Here is an 18325-nt window from a genome sequence, read left to right as displayed (position 1 = left end):
TTCACCACATATAAGTATTATCAATATTATTATTTAAATTGAACTAAAATTTTGAACTATAAGACAACTTGCTTCACTACAACACACCAAATCCACCTCCTGCAAATAGGTTTATTATTATTTTGTTTACTTAGAAAACAGTATTCAATTTCTGTCATTATTTCTTACAGAATATTCTAATATTTTACTTTTGTACTTTAAGTATTTTGAAATGTTTCAGCAACAAACTGATAAAAAGTTTTTTAATATTGTGGTTCTCAATACTTATTAAAACCTAAGAAAATATAATCACCAGTTGTTTCTGCTGATGTATGATCAAACTGAACCTTTCAATAGCTTTCTTATAAAATAGCCCCAATAAATGAATATCTTAAAAGATAATCCCTGATAAACATTTAAACCATTAATGTGGTATTATTACCCCTTAAATTAATGGCATACTCTTAGCAAAAGGAAAACACAGGTAACAAACTGAGCAAATATGACTTATTATTTAAAATTTGGTATCTGCACCCATCATTTAAAAAGTGGATATTTAATTTAAAAAAAATAGGGTTTTTAAAGTACCTTTAATATTAATTTCTCATTTTAATTAGTTTCTCATTTAAATGCTTTCTTCTCTGCAATCACCCACTGTGTTTCTTCAGTCTTTTAACTTCATTGAGGCTTTCAATGGCTAAGTCAAAGATCTCTCCTGGTAAATGTCACATTGCGCTTGAAATTATGTGGTTTATTTTCAAATATCTTTTGATAATGATTTCTAAAATAATTCCAGTGATAAGAAAACAGACTCTATATGATTTCAATACTTTTAGACCATGAAATTTTGCACCTTGTTTTATGTCCATGGATATGTTCTAGGGTCTCCTGATTTATAGTCTATGGGAACTTGAATAGAATTTGTATCCTGCTGTTGTATGAAAATTGTATAAATCTTAATTACGTTAAATTGTTCATAGTACTTTTCAGGTCTGCTATAGCCTTCTACTTTTCTGTCTATTCATCCTATTAATGTTTGAGAGTTTGATATTGAAGCTCCAACTAAAAATCTTAATTTATCTACTTAAAAATAATTGTAATATATAATGGAACTATAAGTAACTTTGTTCTGTATTTTCCAAGTCTCCTATAGATGTATTATCATTCTTTAATAATTTAAAAAAATTTTAAATGGGCAGAAAAAATTAATAAAATTAGGTATCTATGTTTTTTGTAAAGTGTGGGGGATGGGTATGAAGAAAGTCAATGTACACTGCTTTTAAAAAAATGGAAATGATGGATTTTAATTGAAATGACTTTTAATTCAACAGTAGACTTTAGCTAACACCTGAGGACCCAGTGTTCATGATGAACATCATCTATGAAAGGTCAGGTTGACATTTTGTATCTACTGATGTGAGGTATCATTTTGCAGTCTTCCTGTTGAGAATCCATGGCCTGAGCCTGGTCATGAAGAACCATCAGACAGACCCAGGTTGATGGTCATCCTACAGAATGTAAGGTCTGTACTCTTCAAAATTTTCAAGAATATGAAACATAAGGAAAGACTGAAGAACTGGCCCAGATTGGAGGAGATCAAAAACTAAATATAACATGTAATCCTGGAAAGGATACTGAACCAGAAAGGGGAAAAGTGATATTGTTGGCCAGCTGGCAAAATCTGAATGGATGGATATGAATCAGATGGTAATGTAATGCTGTAATGCCAATATTGATTCCTGGTTTGCACAGTTGTATACTTGTTTTAGGGAAAGACACTCTGGCAGATTTAGGGGTGATGAGACAACATCTAGCTCTCAAAGGATTCACAGAAAGACTAATGATAATGGACACAGAAAGAAGAGCAAACAATGGAGCAAATGAAGTAAAATGTTAAACATTGGAGTATCTAGTTAAAGGGACTATAAGAGTTCTTTGTGTTATTTTAGCAATTTTTCTGTAGTATGAAATTGTTTCTAAATTACTTTTAGAAAATCTGAATTGACAGACTGACAAATTCAGGGATAGATATTCATTGCATGAAAGGATTTGTCTTAGCCATTTTATTATTAAAATATTATTATTATAACAAGGTGTGACTTAATTTGTCAAAATTTGAATTGCATGCATTTCTTCACCAGACTACTGTCCATTGCCTTAAGCAAGTTAACGCATATCAAGACTTTTAACAAGGAGTGAAATAAGTGAGGGAAATTAAAAGGTCCAAACTTCCAGTTGCAAAATAAATGAGTCACAGGTATGAAATGTACAGGGTGAGGAATCTAGTCAATGATTATGTAATACCTCTGTAAGGTAACAGATGGACTAGACTTATCGTGGTGATCATTTTAAAATGGATAGAAATATCGGATCACTGTTTTGTAACAAACAAGAACTAACATAGTATTGTAAGTTAATTATACTTCAAAACCAACAAATAAATCAATCCACAGAAAAAGGGATCATATTTGTAGTTACCAGAGATGGAAGTGGGGAGAAGGGGAATTAGATGAAGGTGGTCAAAGGGACAAATTTCCAGTTATGAGGTAAACAAGTACTAGGGATGTAATGTGCAACATGATAAATATAATTAACACTGCTGTATGTTACATATGAAAGTTGTTAAAAGATTAAATCCCAAGAGTTCTCATCACAAGGAAAAAATATTGCTTTGCTATTTCTTTAATTTTGTATCTATATGAGATGATGAATGTTCACTACATTTATTGTGGTCATCATTTCATGATATAAGTCAAACCATAATGCTGTACACCTTTAACTCATACAGTACTCAGTCACTCAGTTGTGTCCAACTCTGTGACCCCATGGACCGTAGCCCACCAGACTCCTCTGTCCATGGGATTTCCCAGGCAAGAATACTCGAGTGGGTTGCCATGCCCTGCTCCAGGGGATTTTCCCGACAAAGGGATTGAATCCACATCTCTTGCATCTCCTGCATTGGCAGAAGAATTCTTTACCACTGCACCACCTGGGAAGCCCCTAAACTCATACCATGCTGTATATCAATTATAGCTCAATAAAACTGGAAGAAAAAATAAAACGTAAAAAAAAGAGATACTTTCAAATATACATGATGAAGTTTGGCTTTTAAATACAAAGAGAGCCTAGAAAATCTGCAGTTGTTAAATCAAGTAGTTTTTGCACCAAACATTGCCATCTGCTGGAAATAACAGTCCACAACACATACTACTCCTCCATAAGACAATAAGAAATTATTTTAAAATCCTAAGGCATATTTGAGACAAAATGACAAATGTAAAAAGATAACTAAATGGTGGAACCCATTTTTTAAATTCATTTAAAAGTAATTATTCTGCATCTTTACATCCCAGAGTTTCAAAATCTTTTATAAGACATAAAAGCATATGAGGTAGGCAGGTCTTTAATGCTCTTTCTAATGAAATCACAAGAAGCAAAGGCAGAAATATAGATGAGAGCTCTTGATTCAGAACCCAGTGTATGATGGGTTTCACTCAGTAAAAACACCTGCAGGGAATCAAAGAAATCAAAGGGTAGGCAACTAGAGCTTCTTTTAGTCTAGTTGTTTTCAACAGGGAGAACAGCACCCTCTAGGGGACATAATGAAACGATGCGAGGATACTACTGGAATTAGAAGCATAGTAGAATGCCAGACAGGGCACTGGGAGACCCACACAAAGAATTGAGAACAACTTCCAAAAGCCCCCATCCACCATTTATGTGCGTGAAAAACTGCTTATGATTATCTGCAGCTAGATTCTAACTTCATTTTACAATTAAAGTATTTTTGTGTGCTAAATCTTTTCAGTCATGTCCAACTCTTTGCAACCCATGGACCGTGACCCGCCAGGCTTCTTTGTCCATGTGAATCTCCAGGCAAGAATAATGGAGTTGGTTCCCGTACCCTCCTCCAGGGGCTCTTCCTGACCAAGGGATCGAACTCTTGTCTCCGGCATCTGCTGCATTGGCAAGCAAGTTAATATACATTTATTTTTCCCCCAGGAATGCAACTACCATGTAAATTGAGGGAAAATGGTACTGTTTGGCTTGAAACTTTATTAAAATTGATCAACATCTCAGAAAATCATGGCATCCTTTAGAAAGATGTGATATTTGAGCCACCAATATACAATAGTCTCACATTCATCTGTATTCATATATATATCATATTTACAATGATTATACACATAGGTCCCTGGAGGAGGAAACTGCAATATACTCCAGTATTCTTGCCAGGAAAATCCCATGGACCAAGAACCTGGTAGGCTGTATGTAGTCCACAGGGTCCCATAGAGTGGGACATGACTGAGCATGCAAATGCACATAGGTGCAAGCATCTAACAATGACTGAAATATATCTTATTAAAAATTGATTTTTTAATTTCTCCTTTATATTATAGTTGTGGTATTATACTGATGTCTCTTGAAACTATGTGTAAGACAAGTGTAATTATCTAGTATCTATTAAAATTATTTTACAACAGCAAAGGGAAAAGGATAAAACATTTGTTATTAAAAGAAGATATTAATCTGATAGGGTTGAGCTCCATTCCCTCACTTTACTATGGGGAAACTGAAGTCCAGAAAAGAAAATGAACCTGCTCAAGGTCAAGTATGAGTTTGAAGTAAACCAGTACCAAAATTCTCTGATTCTCAAATTCAGTTATTGGTCTATGGTGCCTGAAAATCAGGAATTCATCTTGCAAAAAAATGCAAGACCTGTGGCTAGGGTCTCAAGCTAGCCCACAGCTAAAGCTTATATAACTCACATACACAGATACATAGCTAAAATTAATGTGATTAGAGTGAAATCAAAAAAATCTTTAATTGGTGGTATAAACAGTAAGTTTTCTAAAGTAAAATATGATGAGTAGAAATACCTTAGCCTGGCATTCAAGGCCATTCAAAATGTGTTTCAAATCTACCTTTCTACGAATACTGTTTACACATAAACGATTAAAGTCTGGGGTGTTATACTGAATCTTTTTGGCCTTTATATACCCAGGACTTAACACCTGGCACCTAGGATGCACTTATTATCTATTGCTGAATGAATAAACAAATGAAAAAATTTCTTTCAGACAAATCTATTCACTGTTCCCCACATACACATGTACATTCTCACCTGGAAAGCCCTTCCTCTAGCCCCCCTCCAAATTCCTAAATTCCAGGTCTTTTAACTCAGTCTATGACCTTTCCCAAAATGCCTTACACATTCTACCCATGCTATCCAAACCATCCTCAGCATCCTTCAAGGACTAGCTCAAGGCCTCTCTGTTAAAAAGTCTTCCTAGCACCTGGGAGTTCTGCCCAGCCTGGGCCTAGATGGTGGGATCTGGCCTCCCCTGCCCACCAGAACCCCGGGGCTTCTGGGAACCAATCCAGCCCCTCCACCAACCCCCCAGGGCCTCGCCTTCTGGATGCCCCAGGGCCTGCTGGCCTCTAGACACTGTCTTCCTGCCAGAGCCCCGCCCTCCCCTGGGGGCTGTCTGTAAAGCCCTCCCATCCCCACCCTTTGTTCCCAGGCATAGTTCCTGCCCATTGTAAACTCATACCTTGGGGACTTCCCTGGCGGTCAGGGAAGCAAGATTTCACATGTCAAAAAATAAATAGATAAAAAATTAAAATAAACTCACACCATTAAAGTGGCTGTTTTAAGAGCCTGGATTCTGTAGCCAACTTAATCTAGATTTATAATCCTTTACATTTGTGACCTTGGGCAAGTGACTTTATGAGTCTCAGTTTTATAGTCTATAAAATGAAGATTTAAAGGGAATTGCTGGTGGTCCAGTGGTTGGGACTTGGCACTTTCATTGCTGTGGCCTGGGTTCAATCCCTGATCAAGGAACTAAGATTCTGCAAGCCAAGAGGCCAAAAAAAAAATATGGGGATTTAAAATACCTGCCTTCAGAGTTAAGTATGAAAAATAAAGTTAAACTAGGTACTTTATAAAAATTCCCATGCTAGGCACATAATCATGCATGCCAAGTCGCTCAGTTGTGTCCAACTCTTTGCGACCCGGTGGACTGTAGCCCGCTGGGCTCCTCTGTCCATGGGATGCCCCAGGCAAGAATACTGGAGTGGGTTGTCATGCCCTCCTCCAGGGGATCTCCCTGACCCAGGGATCGAACCCGCATCTCCTGCATTGGCTGGTGGATTCTTTACCACTGAGCCACCAGGGAAGCACCATGTCACCAACTAGAGACATTAATAATACTGCACTAGATTTACACCTTCCCTTTCTTCCAAGTGTAATTCTTATGTCTCCTGCATTGCATTACTGCTGAGCTACCAGAGAAGCCCAGGAACATAATAGATCCTCAAAAATATTTGTTATATAAACAGATGAATAAAAGGTCTTCATTCAAATGTTAATCATTATGGTCCCATCCTTCAGTAACTTCTGAACAAAATCATTATATAAACTATATATGAAAAAGTTGGCTTAAAGCTCAACATTCAGAAAACTAAGATCATGGCATCCAGTCCCATCACTTCATGGCAAATAGATGGGGAAACAGCAGAAACAGTGGCTGACTTTATTTTTCTGGGCTCCAAAATCACTGCAGATGGTGATTGCAGCCATGAAATTAAAAGACACTTACTCCTTGGAAGGAGTTATGACCAACCTAGACAGCATATTAAAAAGCAGAGACATTACTTTGCCAACAAAGGTCCGTCTAGTCAAGGCTATGGTTTTTCCCATGTTTGGATGTGAGAGTTGGACTGTGAAGAAAGCTGAGCACCAAAGAATTGATGCTTTTGAACTGTGGTGTTGGAGAAGACTCTTGAGAGTCCCTTGGACTGCAAGGAGATCCAACCAGTCCATCCTAAAGGAGATCAGTCCTGGGTGTTCATTGGAAGGACTGATGTTGAAGGTGAAACTCCAATACTCTGGCCACCTGATGCGAAGAGCTGACTCATTTGAAAAGACCCTGATGCTGGGAAAGATTGAGGGCAGGAGGAGAAGGGGACAACAGAGGATGAGATGGTTGGATGGTATCACCAACTCGATGGACATGGGTTTGGGTGGACTCCGGGAGTTGGTGATGGACAGGGAGGCCTGGTGTGCTGTGGTTCATGGGGTCGCAAAGAGTCAGACACGACTGAGCCACTGAACTGAACTTGTGGATAATGGGAGCCAGGTTTCTCAATATCGGAGAAAGAAGTTACAGATCAGCAAGGGGAAAGGGCTAGCACGACCACTGCAGTCAGAGAGATCAGTATGAATTCCTATTTATCATCTTTATTTTATCCATTTATTTTTATATTTTCCCATTTACAATTAGAAAATAATCTATGGAGTGCTACTTTGTCACTGTGAGAATAACCCAGTTTCTCCAGCACTCAGTCATCTACAGTTTTAATATCCTTTAATCAATTATTGACCTGAATCAATTATTTAGTTGGAGGATGAAAGGAGACTTATTTTCTTTTTTTTCCTCTTTACTGCACTGTCTGGCATGTGGGATCTTAATTCCCCGACCAGGGACTGAACTTGTGCCCCCAGCATTGGAAGCAAGGCGTTCTAACCACTGAACCACTGGGAAAATCCAGAAAAAGAGACTTATTTTCAAATTCTGTCATTCCCACGGAAGCAATTCAATAAATGATAATTAAGTACACAGCTTCTCATTTGTCCACTGAAAGCTATGTTATAGGTTCAATACAATTTTTTATTGTAGAGAATTGAACTTTCATTTGCATAATATTAAATTTAAAATAATATAATCTCACCAAGTTTAAATTTAAATAATGCAGAAGAAAATTTAATCATATGGCAAGTGTTTACATCATATGGTTAAGTTAAAAGGGCAGGTTACAAAACAATGTAGCTCATCCAATTCTTACAACCTAATGATACTACTAGTAGCAAGCATTGTTTGAGCTCCTTCTTTGTGTCAGAAACCATACCACGTGCCTTTAGTTATATTTCCTTATTTCAATTTCACACCTATGATGTAGATAATTACTATTATTGACCCCATTTTACAAATGAAGAAACTGAAGATTGAAGTGGTAAATGGTAGGCAAGATCTAGTATAGTAAGTAGTGGTAGAAAACAGGCACTCAAACCCAGCTGTCTGATTTCAGAATTATCTCTTAATTCCATACACCAAAATTTTCATGGTGGTTCTCAGCACATGGTGGTATTCTAAATGACTTTTATTTACATTTTGTGATCTTTCTATATTTTTACAATGAACATGAATTACTACTATAATTTTTTTTTTACTTAAAACAACTGACAAGGACCTACTAAATAGCACAGGAAACTATACTCGCTATTATGTAATAACCTATAAGGGGAAAGAATTTAAAAAAGAATATATATATATATATATATATATGCGTGTGTGTAACTGAATCTGTGCTGTACACCTGAAACTTACATGACATTGTATATCAACTATAGTTAAATAAATTTTTTTAATTTAAAATGTAAAAATTTCTAGTTTAATAGAATCTTGTAAGCTACTGTAAGACACAACAACCATATACACCTAGTGTACACATAGTAGAATCTGCAGTGGGATAGAAATGTTACTCCAGAATAGTACTCCATAGTCAAAGACGAGTCTAAACTGTTGAGTTAGACTCAGTCAAAGGTTTCTCTCTTAGGAGACTTTAAAACACTAATGTGGGCTTCCCAGGTGATTCAGCAATAAAGAATCTGCCTACCAAGCAGGAGTGTGAATTTGATCCCTGAGTCGGGCAGGTCTCCTAGAGAAGAAAATGGCAACCCACTCCAGTATTCTTGCCTGGGAAATTCCATGGACAGAGGAAGCCAGTGGGCTACAGTCCATAGGGTCGAAAAAAGTCAAACATTGCAACTAAAAAACAATATCAAACACTCATGTGCTTTGTGAAGCTACAAAAGCACAGTAGGAAGTAGCATTTTCCAAACTTATTTGACTAGCATTCTTGGGAATGCACTTTGGAACATGTTGATATGTACGATTATCACTGGGTAAAAAATTTAAAAAAAAAACACAAACATTTTCAACCCAAGACAGAAAATAAAGAAACAGCACCATCAGAGATATTCATAACCACTCTTCCTGGCGCCCTCCCCACAACTGTAACAGCAACTTTCTGGTGTTCAAATACAGAATATTGTGGTTAAAAGCAATTAAGTAAAGGCAAAAAAAGAATATTGTGGCTTAGTGCATTCTCACTGTATAAGTGTACTCTGCACCTATGAGCTACTTTTGCATAAGACACCTGTAAAGCAAGCAGTCCTGTATCTGAGAGAAGGCATAGGAAACACTGTGTGTCTACTACTGGCTAGGAGCTGTGCTAAATATTTTATATGTTTGTTCACTTATCTCTGCTAGCAATCACATGAGGTGACTATTTTATCCCCATTTTACAGGTCAGGAAATACAGGCTCAATGTAACCTGCCCAAGTTCACACAGCAAAGAAATGTCAAAGCCAGGATTCAGACCTTGGGTTTGTCTGGTTCTTTCCATTGTACCACATCTGGAAGCCACAGGCCTTCTAAGCACCTTAAATGAGTTTCAATGGGAAGGAAAATTCCTCTTCTGAAATAGCTCCCAGGATTAAGGAAGTTAAAGAACAAGGAGTTGAGATCTAACCCCAAATAAGGCAATTCCCCCAAAACCCCCATATGCTACGCTGCTGCTGCTGCTGCTAAGTCGCTTCAGTCGTGTCCAACTCTGTGTGACCCCATAGACGGCAGCCCACCAGGCTCCCCCGTCCCTGGGATTCTCCAGGCAAGAACACTGGAGTGGGTTGCCATTTCCTTCTCCAATGCATGGAAGTGAAAAGTGAAAGTGAAGTCGCTCAGTTGTGTCTGACCCTCAGCGACCCCATGGACTGCAGCCCACCAGGCTCCTCCATCCATGGGATTTTCCAGGCAAGAGCACTGGAGTGGAGTGCCATGCCTTCTCCGCCCATATGCTACAGCTGCATCTAAACTTGCACTTTAGCTCTTTTGACTGCCACAGTTGCTTCCAGCAGGCAGACAGACCACTAACACCATACCATGTAGGCCTCTGGCTTGAGTCTAAACTTCAGTTTAGATGTGCTTTCCCTTCACATTTCCTGTAAGCATAAGCGTTCTTACACTTAAATTTTTTTATTTTATTATTTTTTTCTTCCAGCTTTACTGAGTATAATTGATATACAGCACTGTATACATTTAAGGTGTACAATATAATGATGGGACTTAACATATGTCATGAAATCATGACCAGAATAGGTTTAGTGAGCATCCATCATCTCATATAGATACAAAATTAAAGAAATTAAAAAATATGTTTTCCTTAAGATCAGAACTCCTAGGATTTACTCCCAACTTTCATATATAACATACAGCATTAATTATATTTATCATGATGTACATTACATCCCTAGCACTTATTTATCTTATAACTCCAAGTTTGTAGTTATGACCACCATCATTTAATTCCTCCCTCCCCTCATCCCCTGCTTCCAGTAACCACAAATCTAATCTCTTTCTCTCAGTTTGTTTTTGAAGTATAATTGACCTACAAATCTGTCAGTTCTTGTTACACAACATAGTGATTCAATATTTCTATACATTTCAAAATGATCACCACAAATAAGTCTGTTACCATCCTACACTTAATTTTAATAGCCAATTGATAAGTGATAAAAATGTATAAGAGCTTCCACTCTTCAATCTACTTCTGATAATAGCTTGGAGTCGGAATACTATTTTCAATCACTAGGGAAAGGTTATTTTAATTTCTTCAGGGTGTACTTCATTCCTTTTCCCAGATTACACTTCTGTGTTTCATCCAGAGATTAGAAGACTGGACTATACTTATTGGACTGGTAAATTGCCTGTTTTCACCAATTGTATTTTGGGTAAACTGCAGGATGTAGGATCAAGTAATCCTGACCTCTAGCTGGATGACTCAAAGTACACACACACCTCTCTAACATAAACGCTTCTCATTTTCTTTACAGTAACTCTGTAGGCAGAAAATATAATAGACCTTTAATATAGAAAGCCAGAATGGAATAGTGGAAAAACTATGAGTTTGGGGCCAAACAGACCTGAGTTTGAATATCACTTCCACCTCCTGCTAGCTATGATCTGGAGAAAATTACTTCAGCTCACTGGGCTTCAGGATCCTCATTTATAAAATGGAGATAACCACTCTAGGTGATACATAGGGACAAAAGCAAGGCATCCCCAAACTGGAATTGCTTTGAGAATGAGATTAGGAAGAATTGTGTTATAATGGCTGTCAGGCCATCTATAGAAATGACACAAACCAAGCACAATTTGTAAGTGTTCAAAGAGATTTGAGACCTGATCCCAAATAAGGTGATTAGGGTTTTGTCTCAGGAAAGCACATCCAAAGCTGTAAGAAATAAGCCTTGTATAAAATCAAGTATAATCAAAGCTGAATCAAAAATATGACACATAGTCTTTAAGAAAAACTATAAAGAGAAATACATATACCTACATAGTGATAAAAAGTTTTCCCTATGAAAGGAAAGCCCCAGTGTTCATTTTCTGGAGAAGTACCTCTAATACTGTCCAAGGCTAAGAGTACCTGACCCATGAATATAAATATCTGGTCCATGTGCCATATGAATATCATCTTTTAATACTTGTCTTCCTTTTTCTCTGGGGTCCTATGTTCACCAAGAAACTTTCTACTTATTCTATTCTGTTTATATTTGTTTTCTCATATCTCTTTATCATAGGCAGATGTGCTAACCAGCTAACATGAATGATGTGGTCAACGAGGCATTTAGATTTCTCCAAATAAATTATGAAATTGGTGTTCTGGTTTATATATTGGACCCTTAGGAGTTAGCCTAGTATGAATCTATCTCACTTTGTTATACTCACAGAATTAAAATTCTGAAGCAAGATTTTTTAAATTGACAGAAACCTAGTATTGCTGAGCATGCTAGGGAACAACCTAGCAACTTTTTTGTGAAGAATTTGGTAATGTGTTATCAAAATGTGTACACCCTGGGACTTCCCTGGTGGTCCAGTGGCTAAGACTCTGTGCTCCCAATACAGGGTCCCGGGTTTGATCCCTGATAAGGGAACTAGATCCCACACGCTGCAACTAAAGATCTTGCATGCAACAACAAAGATCAAAGATCCTGTGTGCTGCAACTAAAACCCAGAGCAGGCAAACAAATAAATATGTCTTTTTAATGTTTACACCCTGTTACCTAAATTCCTACTTCTAGGACTTTAATGCAAGCCTGGTAGGCTACAGTCCATCGGGTCGCAAAGAGTCGGACACGACTGAGCGACTTTATTTTCATTTCATAGGATAGTTATATACTTGATTTGGAAGAAAAAGTAAGATTATGGCATGGAATACTTACTTCAAATTTCACAGAATAAGTGTAGATGATGTTCAACTTGTCTGTAGAGTCTCCAGGGATTTCCATAGGGGTTCCATTGCAAGTTAGATGGTTTTCATCTACATGTTTGTAGCTAGTAAAAGAGAGGGAGAAAAGGAAGGGAAGGGAATTTTTATACCAAATTGAAATTGTAAATTTCTGATTCATGGCTCTTTGGGCATGTAATAACAGCAGGCTGATAAAAATGGGCCTTTTATTATATTCTGCATTTAAAACTCTTTACAATTTAAAATATTCTTGTTTCTAAATGTCCCTAACATGCAAATAGACTCAATATTCTGCTGAAAACACAATACTTAAGAACTTTCTCTTTGCCTGTGGATAATTGTTTTTTAATCCTTCTGTTAGTAAATGGCTTTATTTTTCATCTTTCATCCCATCCCTCTCTTCTATATACTAAAAAAAAAAATCTATCTTGTAACCTCAACTATAGTTAGAAAATCAAATAGATGAGACAGAAGTCATATTTATAAGCACCCAGAGATTTGAGGGCCTACTGTATGTAAAATGCCATGCTTAGCCATAAAAGGGCCTGAGGATATATCTATGTGAACCTTTTGTGTTTGAAAAAGAGAATGATTATTAAAACCCAAAGATGGAAAACAAAAACTAGAGAAGCTTGAAACTAGACAGGACTGGTGAAGCTAGCAAATGCCTGGTCAGAAATAAAGTGACTCTTCCATTTCTTGAAAAATAAAAGAATAAAGGAGAGAGAGAAAAATCAAAAGGAGAAACTATGTTGCTTCATTTTTGAATTAGTTAACTCAACATACAGTTTACCCCGTGGTTTCTGTCTAAAGATTAATATGCAATCCTGATGAGAGTATTATTTCTACACATACATGCACAATCAAACCACTCACTCACAACTGCAAAGGTTATTGGTGTGCACATCTTTTGTATTCATTCTTGTAACCCTACTGTCTGGTCCATAATGTGCCCTTACAAGTGTAGGATAAAGGTATTCTATTTAAAGCCAAAATACATTTTAAAATAGCTATGAATTAGAGAAATCATAATTGTTAAGGCTACAGGTCAACATTTCACACTGAAGGGAAAAATTAAATTACTGCATGATAATGCATATCAAGTATGCTCTGACGTACGGGTCTTAAACCCCGTACAGGGAAGATCTGCATTTCATTTAAGAGACTATGTGGCAAAAATTCTATAAAGGTCTCTAATCAAGTTAGAAGCACTATTTTAAACCACTGGCCTTATATATGGATTGTATAAGGCCTTCCAAGCCACTTTCACAACTTCAACTTTTACTCTGAGATGGGAAGTCACTGGAAGAGTCTAAGTGGAGGATTGACACGAGCTGAAATTTAAAAAGGCTCACGTATATGTATGGCTGAGTCCCTTCGCTATTCACCTGAAACTATGACAACATTGTTAATCATCTATACCCCAACACAAAATAAAAGTTTAAAATGAAAAAAAAATAAAAAGGAATGCTCTGAATGCTGTATTGAGAAAAGGTTATGAGAAGACAAGGGTAGCAGCAAGGAGACCAGCTAGGTTTCTGCAACAACCAGGTAAGGTATGACAATGTCCCAGACCAGCTGATAGTGCTGGAGGTGATAAGAAGTGGTGTGTTCTAAATACGTTTTTAAAATAGAGCCACATGGGTTATTCCATGGTGGTCTCTGGGCTTCTATCACAGGGAGCATGGGATCCATCCCTGGTCTAGTAACTAAGATTCCACAAGCCATATGGTGCTGCCAAAAAAAAAAAAAAAAAAAAAAGCCAGAACCACATGATATACTAAAGGATTGGACCAGATATAGGGTATGAGGGAAGAATGATAAAGAGAAATCAAGGGTGATGTCATGGTTTGGGGGTCTGAGCAACTAGAAGGATATAGTTGCCATCTACTGAGATGGAGAAGACAACAAGAGAAGTGGGTTTGGAGGGAAGATTAGAAGATTATTTGGGGACATGTTAAGTTGGAAATGCCTATTAGACATCCAAGTGGCAAATAGACAGCTAAATATACAGGTCTAGAGACCTAAGAGGGGCTTCCCAGGTGGCATTAGTGGTAAAGAATCTGCCTGCCAATGCAGGAGACACAGTAGACATGGGTTTGATCCCTAGGTCAGGAAGAGCCCCTGGAGGAGGGCATGACAACCCTCTCCAGTATTCGTGCCTGGAGAAACCCATGGACAGAGGAGACTGGTGGGCTATGGCCCATAGAGTAGCAAAGAGTCGGACATGACTGAAGCAACTGAGCACACACACAGAGACTTAAGTGTCATTGTGGTATCTGATGCCAGGAGACAGGGTAAGATCACCAAGGTGAGTATAAATAAAGAGGCAGAGCTCAAATACTGAGTTCTAGAGCCCTCTGATATTAAGAGCTTGGAGGAAAGAGGGACTTCCCTGGCAGTCCAGTGGTTATGACTCCATACTCTCACTGCCAAGGGCCCAGGTTCAACCCCTGGTTGCAGAACTAAAATCCCACAACCGTGTGGTAAACCCAAAAACGACAAAAAAAAAAGAAAGAGAGGTTGGAGAATTTGGAAGACTGATGAGCAGCCAGTGAAACGAGAGAAAACCAGGAAGTGCTAACCCAAAAGCCAATGCAGCAGGTGTTTTAAGGAAAAAGAGATAATCAGCTATGGCAACCATCAGGGAAATTAACAGGGTACAGTACCTGAAAGAAAACACAAGACTTTAGACTTAGAAAACCATTAGGCCTAACTCACATCTATGACCTTGAGCAGACTGCCCAATTCTGAAAAAGATGAATTTTAACACAGTCCTTATTCTCAGGGGGACCAAATAAATGAGCTTTACTGTGATTAGATAAAAGTTTTATTGCATGCATACATCAGTGATTACCATGAGCAGGATAGATAAATACAGCTCTAAAAAATGATTTTCTTGGCTTTTTTTTAACTCTGTCTGAGCCTGAGAGTATGAAATGTGCCTGTAAGCACTAAATTTGATTTTCATATAGCTGATGAGATTAGCTTCCTATATCATACTTTGTATGTTAACTACCTTTCTACCCAAATGACTTTCAACAGGAGCAGCCATTCTGAGTCAGATCTCACAGTCCATGAACCTAAAATTCTATTCCCACTTATCAGAAGTGACATACACAAGAAGCATGGGTGATTGCCCTTGACTATGGTTAGCATTCCCTGGCCTCTCTGGGTAGCTCTTTTTATCCTGTTAATGATAAACACGCCCTGATCCTTTTAATCTTTCTTTCATTCCCTATCTGCAATACCTTATGAAATAAATCTTCAAAAAATTTTAACATAGCCACTAATTTCCAAAAGAATATCTTTTTACAAAGATAAATCAGAGTTGGAAAGTACCAGTGTTCTTCATCTTCTGGGGTCTTGTTTATCTAATGAAATATATGGACCCTTTTACCCAGAAAAATACACATCAATAAAAACTGGGTTTGATGCATCAGAATCTATATTCAGTTCAGTTCAGTTCAGTCGCTCAGTCGTGTCCGACTCTTTGCGACCCCATGAATTGCAGCACGCCGGGCCTCCCTGTCCATCACCAACTCCCGGAGTTCACTCAGACTCATGTCCATCGAGTCAGTGATGCCATCCAGCCATCTCACCCTCTGTCATCCCCTTCTCCTCCTGCCCCCAATCCCTCCCAGCATCAGAGTCTCTTCCAATGAGTCAACTCTTTGCATGAGGTGGCCAAAGTACTGGAGTTTCAGCTTCAGCATCTATATTAAAATTAACCCTAACCCCAAATTCAGTCCCCTCCTTTTGTAGATGAGGAAATTGAGCCTGTGAGACATCAAGTTAATGTACCCAGGGCCAAAAGCTTGGTACAGTACATTCTTTAACTATTCTTACCTTTTGGTCATTAGTTGTGACAGATGGAACAACCTTGGCTAAAATAAAATAGGCTAGTAGACTTAAAAACAATGAAATCTGATGCATCTTGATGAACTTAGGGTTGACTTCCAAAATGGAACCAGCAGATATGAGACTAAAATCCAAATTTCCAAATTCCTTGTTCTGTGTTCAGAAAACTATACCACACTTACCTCCTTTAATATTTCACCTTAGTCTCAAAGGATAACTTCCTCCATCCTAATATATCAGATTTTGTAACATTTTACCCATATCTATCTCGATTTGATTCTCCTCCCTCTTTTAATTGAAGAGTACCAATCTTATCCTACAGTTTCAAAGAATCTTGAAGTTAGAACATCATTTGCACCTATCCAGTCTCTTATCCAATGCAGAACTGCCCTTGAAATTCATTAAGTATTCACTTACTAGGGACCAGACACTACGCTGGGTGCTTAATTATGAAATCTCTAAGAGCTGGGTCATCTAGGCTCTTCCTACAAACATCTAGGGATTAACTACTCACTACTTCTTGAGAGTGCTTATTCAACTGTTAGAGAGCTCTAACTGCTAGCAGATTCTTCCTCAAACCCAGCTGATACCTGCCTAATAGACTCCACTGTAACTAGAATTCTCCTCTGAACAAACACAAACCTTAACATAATCAAACCTTAACGTAATCTCTGTCATATGGCAGCAACTAAAGAAGAGTTAGGACACCCTCAATAAGGCTATTCTCTTCCAGATCTGTCAGTTCTTTCTCACACTACATGTTACTCGCATGCTTACTATAAGTAAAAGGGAATAAAATTGTCTATTTGATTTTTTAAACTTTATGTCTAAGGTTATATCACACATATATCCTAAAAATTAAAATTCTGGTGAGATCTTCTACATTTTGAATTAATTTTTAAATTAATGGAACTAATTTAAAAGATATTCTATAATTACCTTTTGGGCTCAAGTCTAGCAGAAACCAATTTTGAAACATACCAATCTACTTCATTTTCACTGTGATATGTAATGGTAATATCAACATGGTTGAAGATGTAGTAAGTATTAGTTTTGTTGAATTCAGGCTGCAAAAATATAAAGAAATTTGAAAGAAGTTTGAATGTTTCCTATAAACTCAAAAATATAAATTGTGAGCATGGAATGAAAATGGGATATATTAGTTCTAAAAAACCAAGCCATAAATTAAGAATACTGAAGTGTAAATGTGTTTTTATAAGATTAAAAGTGCAGCCCTGAACATCTGGCCTAAAATTAATATGTTACCTAATTCTATTGTCTTAAACAGTTGTTACAAAGGAATAATATTGAAAATGTAAAATTCACAAATGCATACATTGCTGGTTTTAACCACACAAAAATATGAAGTAATGCAAATAAACTAATAAAATGTTATAGGTACTTAAAGTTTAAGCATATCAAGAGTTTGGCCTTTATTTATGGTTAAAGTAAGGAAACAAGAAAAAATAGAAGACGTGTTGCAGAATTCAAACTGTGGTGTCTCTGGGTAGTGAGACTACAGGCATTCATTTTTCCACTGGTTCTTTAGATTTTTCTGTACTTACCAAATTTTGTATAATGAGGGTATATTTACATTTATAATCAGAGGCATAAAACAGAGGCATCAAAAAGTGAATTAAACTCTATCAGTCAAGTACTCATTAGTTCGTTCCCTAACAGCCACAACTATATCTGTAGGTAATTATTCTACATCAATGCTTCTTAAACTTGAAAGTTTATTCAAATCACCCAGGGATCTTGTTAAAATGCAGATTCTGACTCACTGGGCCTAGGGTGAGACTTGAGATTCTATATGTCTAACAAGCTCCCAGGTGGTGCCGATGCTACTGGTCCTGGAACACACTTTGAGAACCACTGCTCTAATTCAGAAGAAAGAAAACTTCTGACTGCTCTTTTCTGGTAAAAGTGGTTAAGGGAGAATGAACGATTATTTTTCCATAAGGATGTGGGAGAAGCTTCTGTATAAGACTTACGATGGGTTGGACTATCCCCCAGTACAGTTAAATGAAAGATAATATAACCATACAGAGAAATACAATGCAGCTACAGTAGATCTGCACGTACTGGTATGGAGGTATGGCCATGC

At 37.4% G+C, this 18325-nt stretch overlaps 1 protein-coding gene across 5 annotated transcripts in view; it reads right to left on the bottom strand.

Annotated features, from left to right (window-relative positions):
• The window catches only part of LOC129640288 (transmembrane 9 superfamily member 2-like), an 89134-nt gene that overhangs the window by 51595 nt on the left and 19214 nt on the right, over positions 1-18325 (bottom strand). For all 5 annotated transcript variants that reach the window (XM_055565506.1, XM_055565507.1, XM_055565510.1 and 2 more), the window contains exons 6-7: positions 17158-17285; positions 12332-12443 (exon numbers count right to left, since the gene is read on the bottom strand). In XM_055565506.1, the coding sequence (XP_055421481.1) occupies positions 12332-12443; positions 17158-17285 (240 nt within the window). The remainder of the gene's footprint in view (positions 1-12331; positions 12444-17157; positions 17286-18325) is intronic.

The sequence above is a fragment of the Bubalus kerabau genome, chromosome X (assembly GCF_029407905.1).
Source record: "Bubalus kerabau isolate K-KA32 ecotype Philippines breed swamp buffalo chromosome X, PCC_UOA_SB_1v2, whole genome shotgun sequence".
Taxonomy (NCBI): domain Eukaryota; kingdom Metazoa; phylum Chordata; class Mammalia; order Artiodactyla; family Bovidae; genus Bubalus; species Bubalus kerabau.
The sequence above is the reverse complement of the archived record's forward strand: the minus strand, read 5'-3'. Positions and strand labels throughout refer to the sequence as shown.